A 27,041-nucleotide genomic window follows, 5' to 3' on the forward strand; every position below is an offset into this window, starting at 1 on the left:
TGATTTATAATACTTTTTACCTAAAATTTTAAATATATAATCAAATTTTAAGTTGTTAATTATTGTGATTTATAATATTTTTGATATAATCTTAAAATATATAACAAATTAAAATAAAAGTAAATAATAAATTTAAAATGGAAAAAGCACTTAAGTGGAGTCCACATATTTCCCGAGAAGCACCTTCACTAAAAGTATATAATACTCGCTCTTTCCCAATTTATTTGGTTTACTTTATCTTTTAGTCGGTCTCAAAAAATGATAGACTTTTATATTTAATAATAATTTAATATTAAAATATTAATTTACTCTTAATGAAATGGTTTCTAGTTACACAATTATCTTTTAAGTCATTTTAAATCACAAATTTTAAAAATTTTCTTTTTTTTTTTCAAAACTTCGTATCAAGTCAAACTAGCCCATATAAATTGAAACAGAGGGAATAATATTATTCTCTGAAGTGGACCCCACATTGCATGAGAGACAAAGCAAAAAAGAAGGGCTATTGATTCACATTTGCAGCTATGAATTGCAGAAAATTTGTAATGTCAATCAAGCCCTTTATGCTAAAACAGACATGACCATGATACAGACTGGTTAAGCTGCTCAACTGTGTCTTATTAATTAAGAGAAAAAGAAAATATAGTTGAAATTTTTCCTTCATATAAACAAAAAACTTGCATTGAGAAAACACATTAATTCTTACACTAAGCTTCTGCTTCTTGACCTTCTATTTATTCAAATACCCTTTATAAACAGGGAATGGGAATGATGATTTTTGTGATGATCCTAATTTTGAGTAATCAAATAGAGATTTCACATGGGCAGCTCAAAGTTGGTTTCTATGACAAAAAATGCCCAAATGTTGAATCCATTGTGAGTGGCGTTGTCAATAAAGTTGCTGCCTCCAACAAAAATATAGCTCCTGTCTTGCTTAGACTTCATTTCCATGACTGCTTTGTTCAGGTCTAATTAATTAATTAATGAATTATATTTATTTCATCATTTTTAGTGATCATTAATTATGAAGTGATCAATTATTGATGAACAGGGGTGTGATGCATCAATTCTTATAGAAAACGGACCTAATGCTGAAAGGCATGCATTTGGTCATCAAGGTGTTGGAGGATTTGAAGTGATTGAGAAAGCAAAAGCAGAGGTTGAGGCTGTTTGTCCTCAACTTGTTTCTTGTGCAGATATTGTTGCTATTGCTGCTAGGGATGCTATACTCTTGGTACCACTTTTTTTAAATCTTAGTCTGTTTCAATTTATTTCTTTGGTTTTGACATAAAAATTAAGAAAGTAAGGTATAGTGTCACATCTTTAGTCTTCTACAACTAAACACATATGCGGTACTTGACAACTTACTCATGTTCTTGCCCCACTTGTTCACAATTTTGCTATGCCATGTCAGCCTAAAACTCTAGGAATTGCTAAGAAAATAAAAAAGAGACTACAAAAGATTGCTAAGAAGAATTGTGTTGCAGAGAACTAACTTTGTTGATTTTTGGTTGATGTTCTTCTGTTTATACTATTAACTTTAGGGGTTAATATGTGAATGATAATTATTAAACAAGTCTCTACATATTTACAAAATAATCCTTTTACGTGCTTAGAGTTTTCTAAGGACCTTCCATATAAATTTTATGATATTCTAGGTTCTACTATGAGAAATTCTCACATTTCTCTAGAACCTTCCAGACTAACAGCTTTGTTCCTTTGTATGCCTCCGTATGCACAAGTTTATATCATGTGACACTTATGTGATGCTTATATTGCGTGATGACATAGTGGATTGTCACAATTGTCTATAAAAATTGTTTAATTGGACAGGTAAATGGGCCTTTCTATAATGTGGAAACAGGAAGGAGAGATGGGTTGGTTTCAAATGTATCTTTAGCTGATAATATGCCAGACGTTGATGATTCCATTCAACAACTCAAAGATAAGTTCTTCCAGAAAGGCCTGTCTCACAAAGACCTTGTGCTCCTCACTGGTACCTATCTATACAACACTAGGCCTACATATATTACTTCTTTTAGATTTACTTTTCTCTTTAGTCAGCTTATAAAAAGAATGACATTTTTATATATATTAAGAAATAATTTAATTTTAAAATATTTATTTTAACCTTAATAAAATGATTTATAGTCACACACACACATATATATATATATATATATATATATATATATATATATATTACTTATTTTAAATTATAAATTTAAAAAGTTTTTTTTCTTTCTTAAACCCTATCCAAAATTGGACGGATGGAGTACTTATTACGTACATTAACTATATGTTCAAGTCAGTTTAAGTTACAGTGCGAAAAGTGAAGTATGTGTACCATATAACTAAAATTCATGTGATTATTTAATTGATGGACCACCAAAAACATTATTTAAAAATTAATTGATGAAAACATGCATATTGCCATAATCGATCTAGCTATAACATGACTAGTGCTTATAATGACGAATGAATAAATTGCAGCTGCACATACAATTGGTACCACTGCATGCTTTTTCATGACCAAAAGGCTCTATAACTTCTCTCCCAACAGAGGTTCTGATCCATCCATAAATCCTAAATTTCTTCCAGAGTTGAAGTCCACTTGCCCCCAGAACGGAGATGTTAATGTCAGGTTATCGATGGACAGAGGCAGTGGTGAGACATTCGACAGTCAAATTCTGCAGAATATTAGAAGTGGCTTTGCTGTACTACAATCTGATGCAAATTTATATAACGATGAGACAACGAGGAGAGTTGTAGATTCTTACTTTGGATTTCTTAGCCCATTTTTCGGGACACCATTCGAGGCTGATTTTGCCAATGCAATGGTGAAAATGGGCAGAATTGGAGTACTTACTGGTTCTCAAGGGACTATTAGACGTGTTTGTTCTGCATTTTAATTAAGTTCATACAGTTGTAATTAGGCATAATACATATATTGGATCCTAAACTTGGCTTCAAATTTTAACTTTGACCTCCAATTTTCATAGTGCACAAACAAGCACTTTAACTATCCAACCTTTTAATAAATAAACACGCGATTTTTGGAGCAAAGAGCGTGAAATGCAAACTCTTCCACGTGTATTAGTGAGTCACTCAATGGCTGCCAACTAATTAAACACTTTACACGTCCATTTTAGAACTAAAAATAAAATTAAATTAATGAAGGGTAGAGTTGTCATTTCAGCATTTTTTTTTACTGTTGTGTGCCTCAAAAATTACTTCTAACTCGCGCAAAATGCGTGCACATCACGCGTTTTGCCAGGTAAGACACGCGTGTTTATTTATTAAAAGGTTGGAGAGTTAAAGTGTCTATTTGTGCACTTTGAAAGTTGGAGGTCAAAGTTAAAATTTGAAACCAAGTTTAAGGTCCAATATATGTATTATGCCTTGTAATTAATTACAAAAATAGATGGTACTATATGCTTAGCATATAGTTGTAATTTATTACTAAGCACTATTGAAAGAACATAAATTAGCACGGGATAAGTTCTCTAGCTAAATAGGAAAATTCATTACTAATTCTATTTATCATCCACGATGGAAGTTATGAAATCCTAATACAGAATCTAAGGCAAATTTAAAGCCAATCCACATATCGTGGATCAATGTACGGTCTGTGGCTAGGGTCAGTAAGCAATTTGATTTCATTAAGATTCCAATTTTTTGGGTCATTATAAATACTTTTCATTCTATTATTGTAATATGGAGTTACCCGAATTTCTTAGTTTTTAGTTTTGCAATATTTTACTCTTTAGTTTTCAAGAGTATTATGAAAAACGGATTATTTCTTTTTTTTTTTTGGTAAATAACAGATTTTATTATTATCAAAGAGCCATGTAAGTACAAAAGGTTGAGCAAGAACTGGACAGCCCCAGCCTTACTATGCCATTAACAACTCAAAAGAAGTTCCCTATGGATAGTAATCAAGATTACTCAAAGTACTAGTCAATTTAGTCTGCCTGTTTCCTCTAATATGGACTTCTTGAATAATATTTCTGATATTTATATCGGCTGATCTTGCATTCTTCTGAAATATTCGAAGATTTCTTTCTTGCCACACATCATACACCCTTGCAGACAAAAGCCATTCTAAAGATCTTTGCTTTAGCTTGTCTTCCCATAAAATTTGGTAGAGCCCATATTACCCATATTACCTTCTCTTTCCAGCAAAGTTCCTGCCTATCTATACACATCCATTGCAGAATCTTCTCCCAAATAGAGACAACATATATACAATGAAAGAATAAATACTCACAACTATCAACTCCTGAGCTACATAGTATGCATCTAGTATCCTCTATCACTCCCCAAGATGCTAGCCTTTCTCTTGTTTGCAAACGCTCCTTGAGTGCTAAATATAGAATAAAGATCCATTTAGGTGGTGCATCATTGTTACACACCAGTCTCCTCTACTCTATCTTTTGGAAGTTACCTCTCAACTTCAAATACATCTACTTGATGGAGAAACCCGACCAAGTCACGACTTCCTGTTCAGACCACCCTGCCTCCTCAAAGTATTTTGGGCTTTCAGGATTTTCATTACCATCCATGATGCCTGTTTTGAATCCCCCATATTGACCCTTGCTTTCCATAATACATATGTACCCATTGGATCCACATTTTGTCTTTCCTCTTGCTTAGGCTCCATAATTGCTGCTTTATTCCATGTAGCAATGTCCAAAAAATTCAGCCCACCAGCAACTCTAGTCCAGCATAATGTTTCCCAAGCAATCAAAGCTTTCTTGGAGGAATCAACCCCCCAGACCAAATAAATTTTCTGCACACTGCTTCTATACAGTGGGTCACCTTCTTTGGCATAACAAAAATCTGAGCCCAGAAAATCTGTATTGAGAACAACACACTTCTGATCACTTGAATTCTCCCCGCATATGATAGGAATCTAGAGGTCCAACTCTTTACTCTCCCCATAATTTTTTCAATTAGTGTTTGGAATTGGACAATTGAAGTTCTTTTGGAGCTAAGTGGTACCCCAAGGTACCTTATAGGTAAAGTGCCCTGTACAAATCCTAATAGATGTAAGATTTCTTGTTGTACCTCCCCCGACACTCCTCCAAAATAAACAACACTCTTCTCCTCATTTTCTTCTAGCCCTGATGTTTTTGAAAATATAGTAAACAGGTCATATAGTAGTTTCACTGATTTGGGGTCTCCTTTGCTAAACAATAATAGGTCATCTGCAAAACTCAGTTTTACCACATTCATCTTTGCACACTTTGGGTGGTACTTGAACTCAGGATTCTGCTTCAATTGTTTCAAGAGTCTTGTGAGGTACTCCATTGATAATACAAACAGAAATGGTGATAAAAGATCTTCTTGTCTCAGCCCTTTCTTTGTATTAAAAGGAATACTTCGTTGTCCATTTATCAATGTAGAGTAAGAAATAGTTTGTACACACTGCATGATCCATTGTCTAAAAAGTAAGGGGAATTGTAGACATTCTAGCACCTGTTCAAGATATACCCATTCAATAGAATCATAAGCTTTCCTCATATCAACCTTTATCATACACCTTGGGGAGATCCTTTTCCTGCCATATCCTTTGACGAGTTCATGACTGAGAATAATGTTATCATTTATCAACCTACCGAGAACAAAAGCAGATTGATTTCTATCGACTATATTATCCATCACCTGTTGTAATCTTCTTGTTAAGATCTTTGATATTATCTTGTATAGTAGGGTGCAACATGATATAGGTCTATATTGTGTGATCCTTTCTGAGTTTGGGATTTTTGGGATCAATGTAACTGTAGTGTAGTTGATGGCCTTATACATGGTTCCAGTTTGAAAAAACTCCTGAACTGCATCTATAATGTCTTCTCCTACTATAGGCCATGCCTTTTTGAAAAATACTGCATTGAATCCATCACAACCTGGTGCTTTCATATCATTTATCCCTTTTAGAACCTCTGCTACCTCACTTCTGGTCACTAATTTTATTAGTAGCATTTGTTGTTCCCTATTCAAAACAGGTCCGTCCTTCATTACTAAAGGATTGACCATTGGTAATTGTTCAACACATGATCCCAGGAGAGTTTTATAGTAGCTAAAAACTTCCTCTTCAATTTGTGTAGGATGAGTTACCACCACTCCATCTGCATTTGTTAGCATACTTACTTTATTATGTGCTGACCTTTGTTTCAAGTTGGCAAAGAAGTATGCTGTATTTGAATCCACTAACTTCAACCACTACATTCTTGAGTTTTTCATGATTATACTTTCCTCCACATTTAACCACTTTTGAAGTGTCTGTTTTTCTTGATTTTCAGCTTCAACTTTCTCCTGGGGTTGCCCCGGGGTTCCCATGTCATGTTGTAATAGTTCCAGTTGGTGTATGCACTTGTGTATTTTGTCCTCAATTCCACCAAATTCCTTTGCATTGAGTTTCTTCATTGCCTGCTTAACATTCTTTTCTACAGATACTTGCCATTTTACATCTTCCCAAGTTCCTAGACCATACTTCATCCACAACTTCAAGAATTTTTTCATGACCAGCTACATGGTTTAGAAACTTGAAAGGTCTTGCTCTTCTATCTTCCTCTTGTGCTATTAGCAGGCATAGTGGAGAATGGTCAGAGCATCCAGGCTCCATGATTTGAATTTCATGTTGAGCCATTGTCATCATCCAGGTAGCATTCACCCATCCCCAATCTATAATACCATATGTGTGCCCATTTGTCCAGGTGTATTCTCTTCCTCTAGTCCTTAGCATATCCATTTATGTATCTTCTAGAACTCTTTGTAATCTCTTAGTTCAGCTTCGGTTGGAGTATTACCAATAGGCCTATCTATTACTGACTTTATTACATTATAGTCTCCCATAGCAATCCATGTTCCTTGTTATTGTCCATGAATGGTTCGCAATTCAGTCCATAATCTTCCTCTTTCCGCTTATGTATGAAGTCCATACACATCAGTAAAAGCAAACCTAAGGTTCAAAGAACCAATATGAATTTTGGTATGAATAAGTTATGCAGTCATATACTCGAGTGTTACATCAGGGTAGTCAGGGTTCCACATCACCAAGATCCTTCCTCTATCACTATGATCGTAGTTCACCAACCATATTCATCCAGGTGCAATATTCCTCACACGTTTCTTCACATACTTCTCTTTTATTTTATGTTCTACTAAAGCTAGAATACTTATATTATTTGTACTGAGCAACTTTCTAACCTCTTTTTTCTTGTACACTTTATTCATGCCTCTAATTTTCCAAGTAACTAGCTTCATATGGGTAGTAATATGGGGTTGATAGTGCCTACTTCCTCAACACCTTGCCTAATTATCTGTTCATTGAAGATATTAAATTCATTCAGACTGCTTACTCAATGACTTGGAGGGATCTCTGTAAACTTGTAGCTGTCGACTTCCCTCTAACCTCCCTTCATTTATCTTCTCCTATCCAACAGGCTGAGTATAATGATTTTGGATTGGTGAAATACTTACTTCGGCTGGAGTTACTTGAGACACATGGCCTTTTTCTTTGTAGGTTCTATCATTGTTTGCTTACCTTGTTCAACTTGTTTCCTTTGCCATTCTGTATGAGGTGGCTACTTTGATTCCTACATTACAGGGCCTGCATTTGGGTTGTTGGTTGGATATTTATGTCCAACTTGAAGGCATTTGGGACAGTAAGCAATCCATCAATATATTACTTTTTGCTCATATTTTTTTCTATTTGGGTCTTCCACCTTCACCATGAATAGGAGGTCTTTTGTTGTGTCAAGCTCAATTAACACTCTTTCAAAGGATATTCTAGCTACCTTCGTTGTGCACTCGTCAACATATAAAGGAAAACCTAACCCGCTACTGATTCTACTCAAAGATTGCATCCCCCAGCAGTTCAAGGGAAGATTCAGGGATTTCCCCCAAAATGGAATAGTTTGTAGGACTTCTTTGCTTAAATCAAAATTTGGAGTCCATGTTTTCACAATGACTGGATTGTTATTCAATAAGTGTGGCCCTGAGTACATCACTGCATCCCTATCTTCCATACTTGGAAATCGTACTAGAAAGTATACATCATTATGATAGTATACAGTAGGCTTCACAATGTAGTTCCACTGGTTAGCAATATACCTTTCAAGGCTTGCAATCATTGGTGAGGCACCTACTACATACAAGATAAGAGCATGATTCCATTTATTCGTCTCCAAATCCACCTCTTCTTTACATAGTTTCATCACTTTCTCACCATTCTGCATCATAGGAGCAACAAAATTTAGTGTCATTCCTTTGGCAACCAGTTTATTTCTTTGGAAGAGGTTTGTCCATGTCTCTTTTGCCTTCTCCTCCCCTCGTTGTTGTGCCTTTTCCACTGTTGTATTAAGCTTTGCACTCCCTAATTCTGCCCTTTTAATTCCATCACTCTTTAATGGCAGATTCGGCAACGAATCTGTTACACCCTTCTTTTTCTCAGTACACTATTCCATTGGACTTGGGGTCCCTCTGCGATACTCCATATTGGTACTCTGCTGCGATGTCGATGCTTGGGAACTTGGTTCCATAGCAGATGGAGTTGTTTCCGCTTCCACAGACTTGGGTGACCTTGTAGGATGCTGTAGCACCGTCGCCGCCATCAATTTCTCTGGTCTTCTCTGATGAATCATAGTTAACTTTGTATCCGATAGCTGGATTTTATTTATTGCTTTCCTTTGTTGGCCCTTCGCCATGCCAGCGGCACCACGAAGTTTCACCACTCACGTATGCCTAGGGTAGAGAGAAAAGCAATTTTACTTGATATTTTTAATTATATTTAAACTTAAAGCAAACATTATGAATTCAGTTAATCCTTATTATTATTTGCTTTTTGTTATAAAAGCTAAATCCTTCACGGACAAGTTTTGTCTTCTCTTTAAGGTTTCTCTCTAAGACAAACCCTAGTTGGCATAAATCACATAAGCATTATCATCTCGATGCTACTATGGCCATTTCAGCCATGGGATAACCTCAACTACCACCTTTATTGTGAATTTAATCTCCAATACCAATCCAACCCTTAAACTATATAGCACCCCTTAACTCTTTTTCAAAGATCATAATAGTCAATCACTTAACCCTAAAATTAATAACATATCTAAATGTAGAGCCTATGATTTTATGGAAGGAGGAGGAGGTGAACAAGATGATTGTATAAGAAAACCTACAATATGTCATTGTTGTTCAGTTTTGTGAATGGATTGCCTAATAAAAAAGAGCTAAGGAGATTGATTCGAATACAATATGTATGGAAGGAAAAATTTAGTATCAGTTACTTTGAAAAAAGTATGGGATAATTCAACCAGCTTTACTCAAGGACTATGTTAATCTTCTTTCAAAGACATCTTTTTACATGATGTATATGAATTTATTGTGACATATATGTACGATGAAGTGGGATCCTCCTAATTTACCTCCTAATTATTTTATTAAGGAGGCTATTTTTTCAATGGCCACGACAATTGGAAAGTCATTACAGATAGATTTTACTACATAAAACAAAACTCGTCCTAGTTGTGCTAGGTTCAATGTTGAGGTTGGTCTTTTAACAAAATTTCCTTAGAGAATTAACATAGGTATGTGAAAGAAGAACTCGAGTGAAATAATTAATAAAGGAATATATATCAAATACAAGTATGTACCTAAGTATTGCAAAAGGTTTTAGCTATGATGAGTTGGTATTTTATCAATTTTTTAAAATCAAAGATGGGCTCTAAGGCCCTATTATTGAAAATCCACAACATCTATTTACAAGGGTCTAGTCTAAAAGTGACACAACCCAAAACAAACAAAGAAAGAAACAAAAAGACTAATTAGGAAAGTGGAAAGGACACTATCGATGGAATTGAAGGGACAAAGCTTGGATGAAATTCTCAAAAAATCTCAAATGCTTCCATCCACCTTCGATTCAAAAGTCAGCCCACCAAGATGAACTTTATGTAATTAATGATCGAAAGTATCAGTGATCAAATTTGGGGTTCATCTCCTCGGACAATCAGAGGCATTTGATTTGAAGCTGTAGATGAAGCTCCACATTTGAGATCTGATCATCGGGAGGTTTAAGAGATGGATCTACCTCTTCTATAGCCAATAGGTACTAACACCGATTTGAAATCCCAAAAAGATTTCATCATTAAAACTGTGTCTTCTTGGTGACCCAGGTCAAAAACATGAAAACTGACGCTTGTAGCTGACCCACAATCGACTTGCTGATACCAGGTAAACTCTGAATAGTATTATTTTCAATCTTAATATCTATACTTCACTGGACTGAATTCTACTGTTGGAATTAATACCACCAATAAAAGTTTAGATATTGCCATCGATAATAACTTCAAAATTGTTTCAATCAGTAACATAAGTAACCTGATTCTAGCTAAACTTAAAGAAACGTAGCTATTTGAAAGTTTAAAGTCTTGATTTAGTACCATATGAACACCTTAAAGCTCTCACCAAGTGCAAGTATTGTCAACCAAATTGAATTTCTTCAGACTTAAACCATTCCTAATAATTTTAACACCTATAACTTTACTTATGATTCAAATAGTAACATTATAAGAGTAGTTTGAAAAAATTAGCCTCCTATCAAGCAGAACTGTTGATTTGTTTTGTAACACCCCGTATCCAAAAAGTAGACCATATTGCAGATTTCTGGTGTTGCAGGTGGCACCCATGGACACCATCCATGGACCGTAGGAGGACCCACGGTCCGTCCTACAGGTCTGTGGTTCGTGTCAGCAACCTCCCCAGAACTCAGCACAAAATTTTGTCTAAGTATTGACCCACGGCCGGACCTACGGTTCGTAGGTCAGGTCACAGACCGTGGTCCATGTCCATGGATCGACGCCCCAGATATTAGACCTCAGTAGCGAGCGACGGTCGACCAGCACGGACCGTCAGTCAATCGACGGTCCGTCAGTCACTCCGACAATAATTAAGTCGAGGGTCTGTTGGTTTTTTCCTTATTCATTTGACCTCTTAAATATGTCGTTTAGACCCTAAATTATGAGGTTTTAGTCAGTTTAAGCCCAGAAACATAACTAGAACTTACCTAAGTCAAATCATTGATCAAACTTAGAAAGAAATTAGAGCGTAAGAGGAGAAAAGAGGTTAAGAACTCTAGCTCAAGAACGCAACAAGATTCTATCAGTTCCGGCCCTGAAATCGAAAGATTTCTCTGTGGAATTCGTCACCAGGTATGTGGTATTTTACTAGTGGGTTCCTTTTGCCCATTAGTTCCCTAGATTTCAGTCAGATTCTTGATTCCCTATTATCAACTAGACCTAGGGTTTCTAGAACTTTAGTAGATTATCATGAATTAGTTATTACATGTTCCCAAATTAGATTATCATGTTATTACTTCATTTATTGTATGAATTTCAGAACCTTAGCTATGTATTTCTTTAGTTCTTGAATTACTCATGCTAGGTCAGATATTTAAGTATTTCAGATATACTTGCCTTAGTCTTGAATGTGTCATTATCAGTATATCAATATGCATGTCAGTTTTGAGCTATCTAGTATATTACAGAAATTCAGTCATAATGTGTTAATCACTTAATCTCTTGGGAGTAACATAATACCGAGTTGGACTAGGGTCAATCACCCATATAGTCCCAGAACTACAAGCCACGTAGGTTGTAAGGCCCTTATGTGGGCATCATTTTAGTGATCACGCCAGCATGCCTTTACATCTTTGGCCGGGTGTATTGGGTCCTCTCGATGGTGCGTATACATCGGACTTCACATTTAGCTCATGTGGTTTTATTAACGGTTATTAGTAGCTCCCACAGTTCAGTCAGACTCCATTGCATTGACCACATTTCAGTATAATCAATATTCAGCATCATCATGTCTAAATTTGGTCATTGCATTCTGTTAGCTCAGTATTCAATATCTATATCATGTTCAGATTATACTCTTGCTTCATTGCTTGTTTAGTTATATGTTTATTTCAGCTTTACTCTATCTTGCATGCTCAATACCTTTCAAGTACTGACGCATACTCTACGTTACATCTTCTTGTGATGTAGGTTCAGATTCTCAGCATCCAGATCACGCTTAGATCGGTCCCCGATCTCCAGTTCAGCAACATTAGTGGTGAGTCCTCATTCTTCGAGGACAATAGTCATGTTATCTTTTAGTTTCAGTTTTCTAGATTTAGCTTAGGCATGTCCCAACATTTCTAGTCAGTTAGAGGCTATTTTCAGACATAGTTAGATTCAGCTTAGTATTTGAGTTTGATGTTCCTTTTGTATTAAACTCTCAGATTTGATATTCAGTTTTAGTATATGGATATTCCCCATCATTTCAGATTGAATTATTATTAGCTTCCGCACCAGTTTTATTTTTCAGTTTATCTTTAGTATGCTCATGATTATGCCAACAAGGTTAGCTTGGGGTCACTTGTGATCCTAGGTCCCGCGTTCGCGTCTCGGGGGTAGCTCGGGGCGTGACAAACTTGGTATCAGAGTGCTAGGTTTAAGTGTCCTAGGATGTCTGAAATGCCGCGCTAGGTAGAGTCATTTTGATGGGTGTGTAGTGCGCACCACACCTAATGAGAGGGAGGCTATAAAGTGTATTAGGAAAATCTTCATTTTCTTGTTACTCTTATCATGCGTAAGGTATGATCTAATTCCAGTCTAACTCAAAGTTCTACGTTTCTGTGATCATGCCTCCTCGTAGAGCTAACGCCAGGAATGAGAATGCCAGGAACACAAACGCAACTCCTCCAGTTCCAGATTAAGAAGTTTCAAATGCAGAGTTCTGGAATGCCATTCAGATGTTGGCTCAGAGTGTGGCCAACCAGAACAATAAATGGGTTCCAAGTCCAGCAGATGCTAATGTTGGGTCAGCTACAACTAGAGTGCGAGATTTTGTTAGGATGAATTTGCCAGAGTTCTTAGGATCGCAGATTGGTGAGGATCCCCAAAACTTCATTGATGAGGTCAAGAAGATCTTTGAAGTGATGAAGGTAATTGGGAATGATCAGGTTGAGTTAGCATCTTACCAACTTAAGGATATGGCTCATATGTGGTATACTCAGTGGAAAGAGAACAGGGGTACAAATGCAGCTCCTATCACTTGGGATTGGTTTAGTGAGACCTTCCTGGAGAGGTTTTTCCCAAGAGAGTTAAGGGAGGCGGAAGTTTAAGAATTTATGAACTTAAGACAAGGTAGCATGACAGTCCAAGAGTATGGGCTCAAGTTTATCCAACTTTCCAGGTATGCTCCTCACATGGTTGGTGATTCCAGGGCTCAGATGAATAAGTTCCTATATGGAGTGTAAGACTTGGTGAAGACAGAGTGTAGAAATGCTATGTTGCTGGAAAATATGAGCATCTTTAGGCTCATGACTCATGCTCAGCAGGTTGAGGGTGATAAGCTTATGGAACAGGTTAATGAGAACAAGAAGGCTAGAACTTGGAACTATGACTATTCTCAACATAAATCAGGTGGTGGAAATCGCTTGCAGGGTCAGCAGAAATTTTCAGCTCCAGCACCTTCATTATCTAGTATTCCATCCTCCAAGTTCAGACAAGATAAAAAAGGTAATGCATTAGGCTCTAAGTCTCAGGGAAGTGTTTCAGGTACCAAAACCTACCCAACTTTCCCTAAGTGTGGTGAGAACCATCCGGGTGAGTGCCTTGCAGGAAATGAATGATGCTTTGGGTGTGGTCAGTTTGGTCACAACTTGAGGGATTGTCCTTCTAAATAGGGTCAAGGAGGCAATGGTAGAGCTCAGTCCACAACTTCAGCAGCGCCAGCAAGTCGCCCAACTCAGCAGGGTAATTCATCTGGTGCATGTGGCGGTCAGCGCCAAAACATGCTCTATGCTCTTCAGGCTCGCTATGATTAGGAAGATTCTCCTGATGTAGTCACTGGTATGTTACGAGGCTTTGATCTCGATGTTTATGCTTTGTTAGATCCAGATGCTACTCTTTCCTTTGTAACTCTTTATATAACAGTTAAGTTTGATGTTAGTCCAGAAACTCTCTCAGAACCGTTTTCAATCTCTACTCCAGTCGGTGACCGAGTTATAGCTAGACGGGTATACATAAATTGCCCTGTCACAGTCTCTCAGAAAGTCATCTCAACATATCTTGTAGAGTTAGAAATGGTAGACTTCGATGTCATTCTAGGCATGGATTGGTTACATTCCTATTATGCCTTAGTTGATTGTAGAACTATGATTGTTCATTTTCAGTTTCCAGCCGAACCAATCTTAGAATGGAAAGGTAGTAGCTTAGTGCCTATGGGTCGATTTATTTCTTACCTTAAGGCCAGAAAGATGATCTCTAAGGTTTATCTCTATCATCTAGTTTGGGTTAAGGATTCAAACTCCGAAACCCCAACTCTTGAGTCAGTTCTTGTGGTTAATGAGTTTCCAGAAGTGTTTCTAGAAGATTTTCCCGGAGTTCCTCCCGAAAGGGAAATCGACTTTGAATTTGATCTCCTTCCAGATACCCAGCCTATCTCTATTCCTCCTTAAGATGGCTCCAACTGAGCTTAAGGAATTGAAAAAGCAGTTGAAAGACCTTCTAAATAAGGGCTTTATCAGACCTGGTATTTTGCCATTGGGTGCACCAGTGTTGTTTGTGAAGAAAAAAGATGGTTCTCTCAGAATGTGCATTGACTATAGACAGTTAAAAAAGGTCACAATCAAGAATAAGTATCCCATCCCCAGGATTGATGACTTGTTTGACCAACTTCAGGGTCCTATTCATTTCTCAAAGATACACCTCAGATCGGGTTATCATCAGCTCAAAGTCAGAGATAGTGACATTTCGAAGACGGCCTTCAGAACTCGGTATGGTCATTATGAATTTGTAGTAATGTCATTTGGACTAACCAATGCTCCTGCAACTTTTATGGACTTGATGAACAAAGTGTTCAAGCAGTACTTGGACTTGTTCGTTATTGTATTTATTGATGATATCCTCATTTATTCTAGGAATAAGGAGGAACATGCGAGTCACTTGAGAGTTGTTCTGCAAACTCTCAAAGATCATCAGTTATTCGCTAAGTTTAGAAAGTGCGAGTTTTGGTTAAAATTAGTTACTTTCCTTGGGAATATAGTATCTAGCAAAGGGATCCGAGTGGATTCCCAGAAAATAGAAGTAGTGAAACAATGGCCCAGACCTACCTCTCCTACAGATATCAAAAGTTTCTTGGGTCTAACGGGTTATTTTAGAAGGTTTGTAGAAGGATTATCATACATAGACTCTCTGTTGACTAAGTTGACTCAGAAGAGAGTCAAGTTTCAATGGTCAGATGTTTGTGAGAAAAGCTTTGCAAAGTTGAAAACTAGATTGACTACAACTCCTGTTTTGACTCTACCAGAGGGTTCAGATGGTTATGTTATATATTGTGATGCTTCCAGAATAGGCCTAGGTTGTGTTGATGCAGCGAGGTAAGGTTATAACCTATGCTTCTAGACAACTTAAGGTGCATGAGAAGAATTATCTGACACATGACCTCAAGCTTACAGCAGTGGTGTTTGCACTCAAGATTTGGAGACTCTACTTGTATGGTATTCATGTAGATGTGTTCACAGACCATAAAAGCCTTCAGTATGTGTTCACCCAGAAAGAGTTAAATCGTTGCCAGAGAAGATGGCTTGAGTTCCTCAAGGATTATGACATGAGTGTGCATTACCATCCTGGTAAGGCGAATGTAGTAGAAGATGCCCTTAGCAGACTATCTATGGGTAGTGTAGCACATGTTGAGGAAGAAAGAAAGAAAATAGCGAAGGATGTTCACAGGCTTGCTCGTTTAGGAGTTCGTCTTATGAGCATATCAAATGGTGGTGTAATGGTTCAGAATAGGGCAAAATCTTCTTTGGTAGTGGAAGTTAAGAAAAAGTAGGACATTGATCCGATATTGCTTGAGCTAAAGGGTGCAATCCATCAGTAGAGAGTTGAGGTTTTCTCCCAAGGGGGAGATGGTGTACTTCGATATCAGGGTCGATTATGTGTTCCTAATGTGGGCGAGTTGAGATAGAAGATTCTAACAGAAGCCCATAACTCCAGATATTCTATTTATCCAAGCGCCACTAAGATGTACCGTGATCTGCGGGAAGTTTATTGGTGGAATGGCATGAAAAGAGACATAGCTTATTTTGTGGCTAAGTTCCCTAATTGTCAGCAAGTGAAGGTAGAACATCAAAAAACAGGGGGTATGACTCAAGAGATCGACATTACTACTTGGAAGTGGGAAGTGATCAACATGGACTTCATCACAGGTTTACCTTGTACTGGCAGACAACATGGCTCCATTTGGGTGATAGTTGATAGAGTCACTAAGTCTTCTCGCTTTTTGGTGGTCAAGACTACAGATTTGGAGAGGACTATGCTAAGATTTACATTAATGAGGTATTCAGTTTGCATGGGGTTCCTTTGTCTATCATCTCAGATAGAGGTCCTCAATTTACCTCTTATTTCTGGAAATCATTTCAGAAAGGGCTGGGTACTCAAGTTAATTTTAGCACAACATTTCATCCACAGATGGATGGTCAGGCATAGCATATCATTCAGACCTTAGAGGATATGTTGAGAGTTTGTGTGATTAACTTCAAGGGTAGTTGGGATGATCACCTTCCTTTTATTGAGTTTGCGTACAACAATAGTTACCATTCCAGTATTTAGATGGCCCCTTATGAGAGTTTGTATGGGCATTGATGTAGATCTCCTGTTGGTTGGTTTGAAGGAGGTGAAGCAACCTTGATAGGGCCAGATTCGGTCCATGATGCTATGGAGAAAGTGCAACTCATTAGAGACAAACTTAAGACATCCTAGAGTCACCAGATATCCTATGCAGATGTAAGGAGAAGGGAACTAGAGTTCCAAGTTGATGATTGGGTTTTCCTGAAAGTGTCACCTATGAAGGGGTGATGAGATTTGGAAAGAAAGGGAAACTCAGTCCCAGATATGTAGGCCCTTACCGGATCTTGAAAAGGATTGGTAAAGTGGCTTATGAGTTAGAGTTGCCAGTAGAATTAGCAGCAGTGCATCTAGTCTTCCATGTTTCACTATTGAAGAAGTGTGTGGGTGATCCAACATCCATAATGCCATTAGAGAGTGTGACTGTTAAAATAGTCTTTCTTATGAGGATGTACCAGTTGAGATTCTTGATCGTCAGGTTAGAAGGTTTAGAAACAAAGAAGTCGCTTCGGTCAAGGTTTGGTGGAGGAGTTAGTCCGTAGAGGGAGCTACTTGGGAAGCAAAAGCAGCCATGATGTCCAAGTATCCTCACCTCTTTCCTTCCGATTCCACTCCAGCTTGAGGTATTAGTTCCACTCTAGTTTTTTTTGTCATTCATGCATAGAATCAATCTTAGTATCATGTTCCTTCAGTATGTACTTGCATTTTTAGCATAATTGCATGTCATTGGAACTTAGTTTAGTTAGAAATCAGTTTCAATATTTTTAGTGGTAGGGATTGCAGCCCCCTCCCTCCATTTTAGCTAGTTTAGTCTTCATTCGAGGACGAATGTTCCCAAGGGGGAGATAATATAACACCCCGTATCCGAAAAATAGACCAGAATACAGATTTTTGGTGTTGCAGGTGGCACCCACGAACACCATCCATGGACCGTAGGAGGACCCATAGTCCGTCCTGCAGGTCCGTGGTTCATGTCAGCAACCTCTTTAGAACTCAGCCCAAAATTTCAGTCAAGTGTTGACCCACGGCTGGACCTATGGTCCGTAGGTCATGTGACCGTTGTTCGTGTCCATGGATCGACTCCCCATATTTCATCCCTCAGTAGCGAACAACGGTCGACCAGCACAGACTGTCAGTCAATCCATAGTCCGCCAGTCACTCCGACATCAGTTAAGTTGGGGGTCTTTGTGTCTTTTCCTTATTCGTTTGACCTCTTAAATACGTCGTTTAGACCCTAAATAAGGAGGTTTTAGTCAGTTTAAGCCTAGAAACATAACTAGAACTTACCAAAGTGAAATCATTGATCAAACTTAGAAAGAAATTAGAGTGTAAGAGGAGAAAAAAGGTTAAGAACCCCAGTTCAAGAACGCAACAAGATTCCATAAGTTCCAGCCCTGAAATCAAAAGATTCCTCCGTAGAATTCATCACTGGGTATGTGGGATTTCACTAGTGGGTTCCTTTCACCCATTAGGTCCCTAAATTTCAGTCAGATTCTTGATTCTCTATTATCAACTAGACTTAGGGTTTCTAGAACTTTAGTAGATTATCATGAATTAGTTATTACATGTTCCCAAATCACATTATCATGTTATTACTTCAGTTATTGTATGAATTTCAGAACCCTAGCTATGTATTTCTTTAGTTCTTGAATTACACATACTAGGTCAGATATTTAAGTATTTCAGATATACTTGCCTCAGCCTTGAATGTGTCATTATCAGTATATCAATATGCATTCTCAGTTTGCATGTCAGTTTTGAGCTATCTAGTATATTGCAGAAATTTAGTCATAATGTGTTAATCATTTAATCTATTGGGAGTAGCATAATAGCAAGTTGGACTAGGGTCCATCACCCATATAGTCCCAGATCTACGAGCCACATAGGTTGTAAGTCCCCTCTGTGGGCATCATTTTAGTGATCACGCCAGTAAGCCTCTACACCTTTGGCCGGGTGTAGTGGGTCCTCTCGATGGGGCATATACATCGAACTCCACATTTAGCTCATGTGGTTTTATTATCGGTTATTAGTAGCTCCCAGAGTTCAGTCAGAATCCATTGCATTGATCATATTTTAGTATAATCAGTATTCAACATCAACATGTCTAAATTTGGTCATTGCATTCTGTTAGCTCAGTATTCAGTATCGATATCATGTTCAAATTATACTCTTGCTTCATTTCTTGTTCAGTTATATGTTTATTTCAGCTTTACTCTGTCTTGCATGGTCAGTACCTTTCAAGTACTGACGCTTACTCTGCGTTACATCTTCTTGTGATGTAGGTTCAGATTCTCAGCATCCAAATCACGCTTAGATCGGTCCCCGATCTCCAGTTCAGTAGCATTAGTGGAGAGTCCTCATTCTTCGAGGACAATAGTCATGTTATCTTATAGTTTTCATTGTTTTAGTTTTCGTTTTGCTAGACTTAGCTGGGGCATGTGCCAACAATTCTAGTCAGTTAGAGGCTATTTTCAGACATAGTTAGATTCAGCTTAGTATTTGAGTTTGATGTTTCTTTTGTATTAAACTCTCAGATTTGATATTTAGTTTTAGTATATGGGTATCCCCCATAATTTCAGATTAACTTATTATTAGCTTCCACACCAGTTTTATTTCTCACTTTATATTTAGTATGCTCATGATTATGCCAGCAGGGTTAGCTTGGGGTCACTTGTAATCCTAGATCATGTGTCCGTGTCTCGGGGGTAGCTCGGGGCGTGATATGTTTTGTCCTGATGTAAGGAGTGTTTGTTTTGTCCATTATGATAATTTTGATACCTTTACTAGGAACATCTTGATATGAATTAAATTCATATATACCTGCAAAACTAAAAATTAAGTCAACAAGAAAAGCAACAAGAGTATTTCCCTTTGAAATAAAATTTCTTATTCTGTGAATTGAGCCAACCTCAATACTCACACTCCTAGGAATTTCTCAGACCCCATTAATAATGTTAACCATTGCAAAAAAATCACTCTCAATAATAATGTTAGAGCAATGATTCTCTAAGAAATATTATAAAACTTCACTTATAGCCCTAGGTTCAACCACTAAAATTGTGGAATCAATAATTTTCACCCCCTTAGCCCCCAAGAACCCGCCTTCATGATTTCTTAAGCAAAAAGCAGAAGCACTGAGACCTGGGTTTCCTCTAGAGGCCCCACCAGTGTTAAGCCAACCTGTAGAAGGAGGAACCCATATAACAATATTTGAATAAACCACAGGTTTGAGACTTTACAAAAAAGCTACCATACGAGACCAAGTATTAGAAATATGATCATAGTGAGTGAAACCTAATAAACTTGCGGATAGTAGAATTGACATCCCAAATCACCTTCTATTATAGACCCCTCCATATATGATAGTATTCATCCTTTTACATAGAAACCACATAATAATGTTAGGAACTGTTTGAAAAACTTTTCTCAGCCTAATATATCCTTGTGCCACCCACCACATTTTCATGGTATATTTAACTTGCATCCAAGGACCTCGTATACCATCAACCTTTGCATAATGATTCCAAATATAAGCTGCCACTTCAATTGAAAGAAAAAGATGCTCAATAGTTTCCTTTACAGGAACTGAAACACTGACATAATGGAGAAATTTTAGGATTCCATGAAAGACATGATAGCAACAACAAGAACTCTATAAGTCCATACCCTCCCACCAAATAAATAAATTTTGAAAGGTGACCCCTTTACCCAAATCCTCTTAAAGTCTTCGGAAACTTCATCCCTAATTCTAAGAATCTCCCAGGCAGATAGTGAACTTGCCAGTACTAGATTTTATCCACCAAGGTTTAACCATTTGATTTGATGGTTTTACACTGCTCATATTTTGTTCACATGATCCATAATATTATTAGGTAAATGCTCTTGCATACTATTATAATCTCATCCAGAATCCTTCAAAAAAAGCCTCAATATCATCCATAGAGTAGCAACCTTGCACTTTTGTAGGATGGAGAACAAAGGACTAAGTCTGGTCTAGTTGTGAAACCAAATAATAAATGTTCTTCCTTTAGGTTTCCACCACAAGTTTTGTTCTATTACTTCTCTATTTTCCAACATATGTTTCCACACTTGTGTGCCACCTTCCACTGACTAAAGGTGAGATTTTTCGTTTTACAATATTTATTCAATATAAAATTTTTCCATAGTGAATTTTGAGTTCTAAATTTCCACCAAGCTTAGCATACATAGCTTTAGATACATCATATGTAAAACCCAAACCTTCTTCATTTTTTTGAAAGCAAACATTTTTTCATGCAACCCAATGTTTGCTTCTACCTGTAAGCTTGTTACTCTAATAAAAATTTCAAAAATACTATGAAGCTCTTTTATCACACAATTAGAAGGAGTAATAGTATAAAGTACATGAATATGAATGCTTTGTAAAACAGTAGACAACAAAACTTATTTTCCCATAAAAGAAAGCATGTTACATTTCCAAGCTTGAAGCTTATGTTTCACCCTGATGAGATCTGCAAAATGCTCTTTTCTTTTCCTAGCATGAATTATGGGACAACCTAGGTATTTTAAAGGGAAGTGACTCTAGACATACCTGCACAATCATCCATTGCTACTCTCATGTTTGTAGCAGTACTTTGATGAATATAAAATACACTTTTATCTTTATTAATATGCTGTCCATATTCCCCTCCATATTCCTGCAAAGTTTCAACTATCCTATTCAATGAGTAATTATTAGTAGAGGCAAAAATGATGGTATTATCAACATAAGCCATGTGGTTAATTTGTGCACTCCACTTTGGTAAACCATACCCTACTTATTGCACATCATCAAACAAAACATTCAAAAACCTAGTTAAAATCTTAGCTGATAGAATAAATAATGTCGGAGATGAAAAATCTCCCTGTTTCACTCCTCTGGGTGAATGAAAGAAACCATGTGATTATTCATTAATCAATACAGAGTACCGATTATTGGAAATCAGTCTCCAAGTCATATCAACAAAACCATTTGAGAAGCTCATCTTTCTTAATACTTTCATCAGAAAATACCATGATAATCTATCATAAACTTTGTCCATATCAAGCTTAATTACCACATTATCGGGCTTACCTCTTAATATAACAATTTCTTGGGTCAACAAAACATTTTCAAGGATACTTCTCCATTTCACAAAATCAGATTGATTACTTGAAATAAACCTTGGAAGAACAGACTCAAGTCTATCATGAACAATTCTAGAGATGACCTTATTAATGAAATTACTCAAACTAATTGGCCTCAAGTCTGAAAAAAACCGTACATTATCTTTCGTAGGTAAAAGAATTAAGTTGGTATGATTAATGGACTTAGGTAAAGAATTACCATGAAAGAAATCATGTACCATTGCTAGAATATCAATGCCAATAATGTCCCAACAACTCTGGTAAAATCTCCCTGTCAAACCATCAGTACCACTAGCACCGTCTCCATTAAGCTTGAATACAACATTCTTTATCTCTTCTAATTCTTGCGTTCGACATAAAACTGACGTTTCCTCTGCATTAATTAAAGTGAGAATATGCCTTAATATAGGAAAATTTGTAGGATCCCTCTCTTGTGTGAATTTCTTTTGATAAAAGGCAATGGATTTAACAACTGTAGTCTCTTTTTCTTCTAAGCATACCCTTGTCTGTTCCGAATTCTCTACAAGTGTAGTCTTTTCTTTTACCCTTCACTATACTATGAAAAAATCTAGTATTTCAGTCCCCATTATCAAACCATTCATAACCAACTTTTTGTTGCCAAAAAAATTCTTCAAAGTGAAGATATCTTTTAAATTCATCTTCAACCCTCTGCAAAACTGCTTTATTAATGTCACTTGGCACATCTTCAAACAATTTCTCTTTGATTCTCATTATATTCTCCCTGATGATTAACTTTTTGAAAATGTTTCCATATGTATCCTTGTTCCATCTAGTTAAAGCAATTTTAATCCTTTTAATGTTCTCTTAAAAGCTATAAAATGATTAAAAGTATTTGCAACCCAATTCCGTCTCACGACCTCCGTAAAATCTTTATGCTATGTCCTGAATTTTAGGAACCTGAATGATTTTTTTTATAGATTTAGTTTCTTCTCAAGTAATAAACGTAGGGACATGCTGTGATCCAACCCTTGGTAAATGTTCCAGCTTAATGTGATTGCACCAATTATTCATCTCTTGATTGAAGAAGATTTTGCCAAACTCTCAAATATACCATAATTACTTGATCTACCATTCCACCATTTAAAGGAACTCCCTTTTTATTGAACTTTTGACAGTTCACAAGTTTCAATACAACAATTAAAATCCTCATGATCAATATATTCTATGGGCATACCCCTATCTTTTCTTCAGCATTCAACACAACATTAAAATCTCCTTTGATAAGCCAATAGCTATGTATGTCTTCTTCCAAGTGATATACAACGATACTCTTTCATCAGCACTACACTTGGCATACACAATAGTGACATAAAAGCTGTGTTGTTGAGTTTGGTGCTTTAAATTAAGAGTCAACTATATATTGATTGTGCCTGACAACTATAATGTCAAAATTATGATTTGTAAAGACCCATATTTTAAATTAAATTGGAAGTAGCAATATGCATTATCAACCTCATTTAATAATCTTCATAAATTTATCATTTGCCCCTCCCGATCTTGATCTCGTGTCTTTTATGATTGAGTTTTGAAAGTTGGTTTTGAACTTTGAGTTTAAAGTTATGAAATTTCGTAAGATTTGAGTTTGAAAGGCTAAAGTTGTTAAAAATGATTTTCATCATCTTTTAGTGTTTCAAGTGTCAAAATGGAATTCTGTTGATTTCATCAATCCTGAAATATGGTAATTGGTCTATGTGAGTTGCATGTTTAAGATTCAAAGTCTTTTGAGGATTGGAGGTCCTACGTTAGAGATTTGTGAAATTTCAGCCTTTGGGTTGACTTTGGTCTGTCATGACCTAAGTCTACACCCTGGACGTGGCCGACACTCGAGAACTATTGCTAGTCCCCAAGCGAGCCCTCATCCTGGCTGACTACAAGCGGAAGACTAACTCAAACATACAAAAACTTAAAAACTGAATAAAACTCATGAAACTCTAATACAAAGCTTTAACTCGAATAATTTACTCTGAATATAAATGGAATATTCAACTAGCCAACAATAGGCAACACAAGTCTTTAAAAAATTTAATAAGATAAATGAAACAAACTTCTTAAATCTACTTTTTAACTATGAAGCCTCTAAATAACAAACATGGAAGTCGGGACAAGACCCATGACATCCTAACAACTAATATAACTGAAAGTACAAGTGGAACCCTACGAAAGCAAGGAGGCTCACCATAGCTAATTCGAACTGCAAGTGGTATCAACGAAGCTCCTGTTGATGATCCTGAATACCTGTATCTGCATCATGAAATGATGCAGGCCAAATGGCTCAGTATGTGGAATGTACGAGCATGTAAGGGTAATTCTAAAGCATAACATAAGCTTGAACTTGATAAAAAGGAAACATACTTACCACTTTTCAAACTTACTCAACTTAAGGAATACTCAAGAATAAGATACTTAACTAAGTAATAAGGTTTTCAACTTAGTGAGACTCAACAATAAGGTACTCGACACAATGAAGCACATAGCAACTCAAGATACTCAACTCGAAGGTACTTAATTCAAGATACTCAACTCAAAATACTCAACTCATTATACTCAAGGATAAAACAATAGTAAAAGATACAATATATATGGAAAATGGTAAAACTATAGATAACAACTCAATGTATTGAAAAGTACAATAATACTCGGTGTGTATATAAAAATACAATATAACTCTGTGAGAAATTCTCTAACCGACAACCACCACTATGAGCTATGTGATGACACAATATCACGCCCATACTGCCAGAACTATCTTATGCTTTGCTAAGGTATAAGACCTCTCAACTAAGTGGATCCACTATTCTTTGCTAAAAATTATTAAGGAATCATCTAAAAAGTATGAGCCTTTCTACCCACGTTGGCTACATGATATATGGAGACTTGAGTTATCTGAACTCGTCCCCATATTGGTGCTCAATACTACTCCCAAAATTTAGTCAGCATATGTTTTAAAACATAACCCTTTATGTGGTTTGAGATTATTACTCAAAATCTTTCTCTAAAAGGAGATGTTACTCGACTGCTCAAAACTCTTTTTGGAAATCTAATTTCCTCCTCTTTTAAATGTGAAAACATTTACTCTTGCAAATAATTAGTTCCCATATATCATTTTAAAGAAAATGAAATCGACTCTACTCTTTCTCAACTCAAGTGCTCAAGTCTTAAAACAAGTTTAGAAAAAGTTGTAAAAGACTTCTCAAAATAGAGTTCATGTCGAATGATGGATGTGAATGACTTAATTCAAGGTTTTCAATAACCATACATAGAACTCGATACTCGGAACTCAACAACTCAGAACTTAAGAACTTCAATGATACTAGTCATTTCAAGAATGCTCAACTCATAAGGTTCATGCAAAATTATGGGCATGAAGAACTCAACTCAAGGACTCAATGATACATCTCATCTTAAGGTTTCTCGACTCATATGCTTCATGCGGAATTATGGGCATGAACTACTCAACTTAAGGACTTCATGGGTAACATGCAATAGTTCCATTATGAGGAATATAATCTCAAAAGGGTTAGGAAATCGATACTCAAAACTTAGGACTTGAATATACTACTCCTCTCAAAGGTACTCAATTTATGAAGTTCATGCGGAAATTATGGGCATGAACGACTCGACTCGAGGGTCTACATAACAATATGGAATTCATGTCTCCGACTCTTCTCATTCTTATACTTACTTCCTCAAAACATAGCTCAAATCGATAGTTGATCTCAAAGGATTTAAAATTGAACTCAAACACTTTCTTGAACTCTACTCTTAAACTCTCTTGAATGTGATTTATGAATTCAAGAGCTATGGTTTATGATATGAAGGATATCGTGATGATAAAGTGGACTCATGAATACATTCTCCTCATTCTCATACTCACTTGCTTGAGTCTTGAAACAAGTTATTAAAAATTGTAGAAGACTCCTTAAAAAGACTCAAAGGGACTTTCTCAAAATGTTTGAAAAAACTCTCAAAACTTGACTCTCGACTCTACCTTGAATTTGATTTATGAATTCAAGGTTGTGATTTGTGATAGGAAAGATCTCGGGATGATTAGGAGTGTTTTTAGATAGTAAAACATGAGAAACGGTTGAAAAACACTGTCTTGGGAGAAAGTCCGCGACGCGGAGATGAATTAAAATGTTTGGTCAAAATAATTTTTGAAACAGTGGAGTCCGTGACCTCTCTGCGATGCGGATAGAAAATTTCACACTGAAGGAACAGGTCTGCAATGCGGACCTGGTACCTATTTCCTGTTCGACTTTTTCTTCCTCATTTTCTAACCCCTATTCGCCTAAATTCGATTCGTTTTCTCAGTTTCTCGTTTGATTCAGACACCCACTACATGTACATGAGAATCTAATCAAACAAAACTCTAAAATAGACACGATTTCCTCAAGACCTCATCAATCTCATCTAAACTCAAGAACGGAAGCCGATTTCAAGAACAAAATCGAAGAACATCAAACCTTCAACTTTCTAGAACGAATTTAACGCTGAAATTAACATGATTGGAGTGTGGTGAACAAATCCAACACTATGGAAGCTTACATACCTCTTAGGGATCAAACCCATGGCAAAAATCCTCTAGAAAACTCAAGTACTTCGATGAACGCATTGATCCTTTCCTCCTTTCTCCTCTTTTCTCTTGTTTTCTCTTCTTGAACTCTCAATTAAAACCCTAGGCGTATATTAGGATTATAAAACTGAACCTAATAGGATTTGACCCCTAAAACATTACTAAAAATGAATTAAATCTGATTGGGTAAAGAAAAGACCAAAATACCCCTTTTTATTTTCGGATAACTTTCCTTAACTGGACAACTTGACTTCAAAAGGCATATTTCACTCATCCGAACTTGAAACATAGCAAACTCGGTGGCGTTGGAAAGATAATTCAAAGACCTTTCATTGGATACCTTGTAGCTCGCCTAAGTCATCTTGTACTGAGAGTTATGGTCCTTTAAAGTTGACCCAAAACTCATAACTTAAGCATAACTAGCAAAATTTCAGATTTTGCTATTTCCAATTTAGTTCTTTTTGGGCTTCAAGGTGCTACATCTAGTGACCTTAGAACTTAAGAAAATTTAAATTCCTTGGTAAGAACTTACTCACTATGAAGGATGATTTGAGTCTTAGCTCAAAATTTTTTGGGGTGTTACATTATCTCCCCCTTGGGATCATTCGTCCTCGAATGACACT

The 27,041-nt window shown here is 36.6% G+C and overlaps 1 protein-coding gene across 1 annotated transcript; it reads left to right on the top strand.

Annotated features, from left to right (window-relative positions):
• Positions 1-762: 762 nt before the first annotated feature.
• On the top strand, positions 763-2,912 carry LOC125837372 (peroxidase 43-like). The gene is made up of 4 exons (XM_049516506.1): positions 763-966; positions 1,052-1,234; positions 1,834-1,996; positions 2,494-2,912. Exons 1-4 carry the CDS (start codon positions 763-765, stop codon positions 2,910-2,912), a joined length of 969 nt encoding a protein of 322 aa, XP_049372463.1.
• Positions 2,913-27,041: the final 24,129 nt, after the last annotated feature.

The sequence above is a fragment of the Solanum verrucosum genome, unplaced genomic scaffold (assembly GCF_900185275.1).
Source record: "Solanum verrucosum unplaced genomic scaffold, falcon-dt-bn FXZP01000147.1, whole genome shotgun sequence".
Taxonomy (NCBI): Eukaryota; Viridiplantae; Streptophyta; class Magnoliopsida; order Solanales; family Solanaceae; genus Solanum; species Solanum verrucosum.

Bases quoted from the DNA above. Each gene is read 5' to 3' on its own strand.
- LOC125837372 (XM_049516506.1), top strand. From the start codon at position 763: ATGGGAATGATGATTTTTGTGATGATCCTAATTTTGAGTAATCAAATA. The intron at 967-1,051 runs GTCTAATTAATT...ATTGATGAACAG, and splicing joins TCCATGACTGCTTTGTTCAG to GGGTGTGATGCATCAATTCT. The intron at 1,997-2,493 runs GTACCTATCTAT...AATAAATTGCAG, and splicing joins AGACCTTGTGCTCCTCACTG to CTGCACATACAATTGGTACC.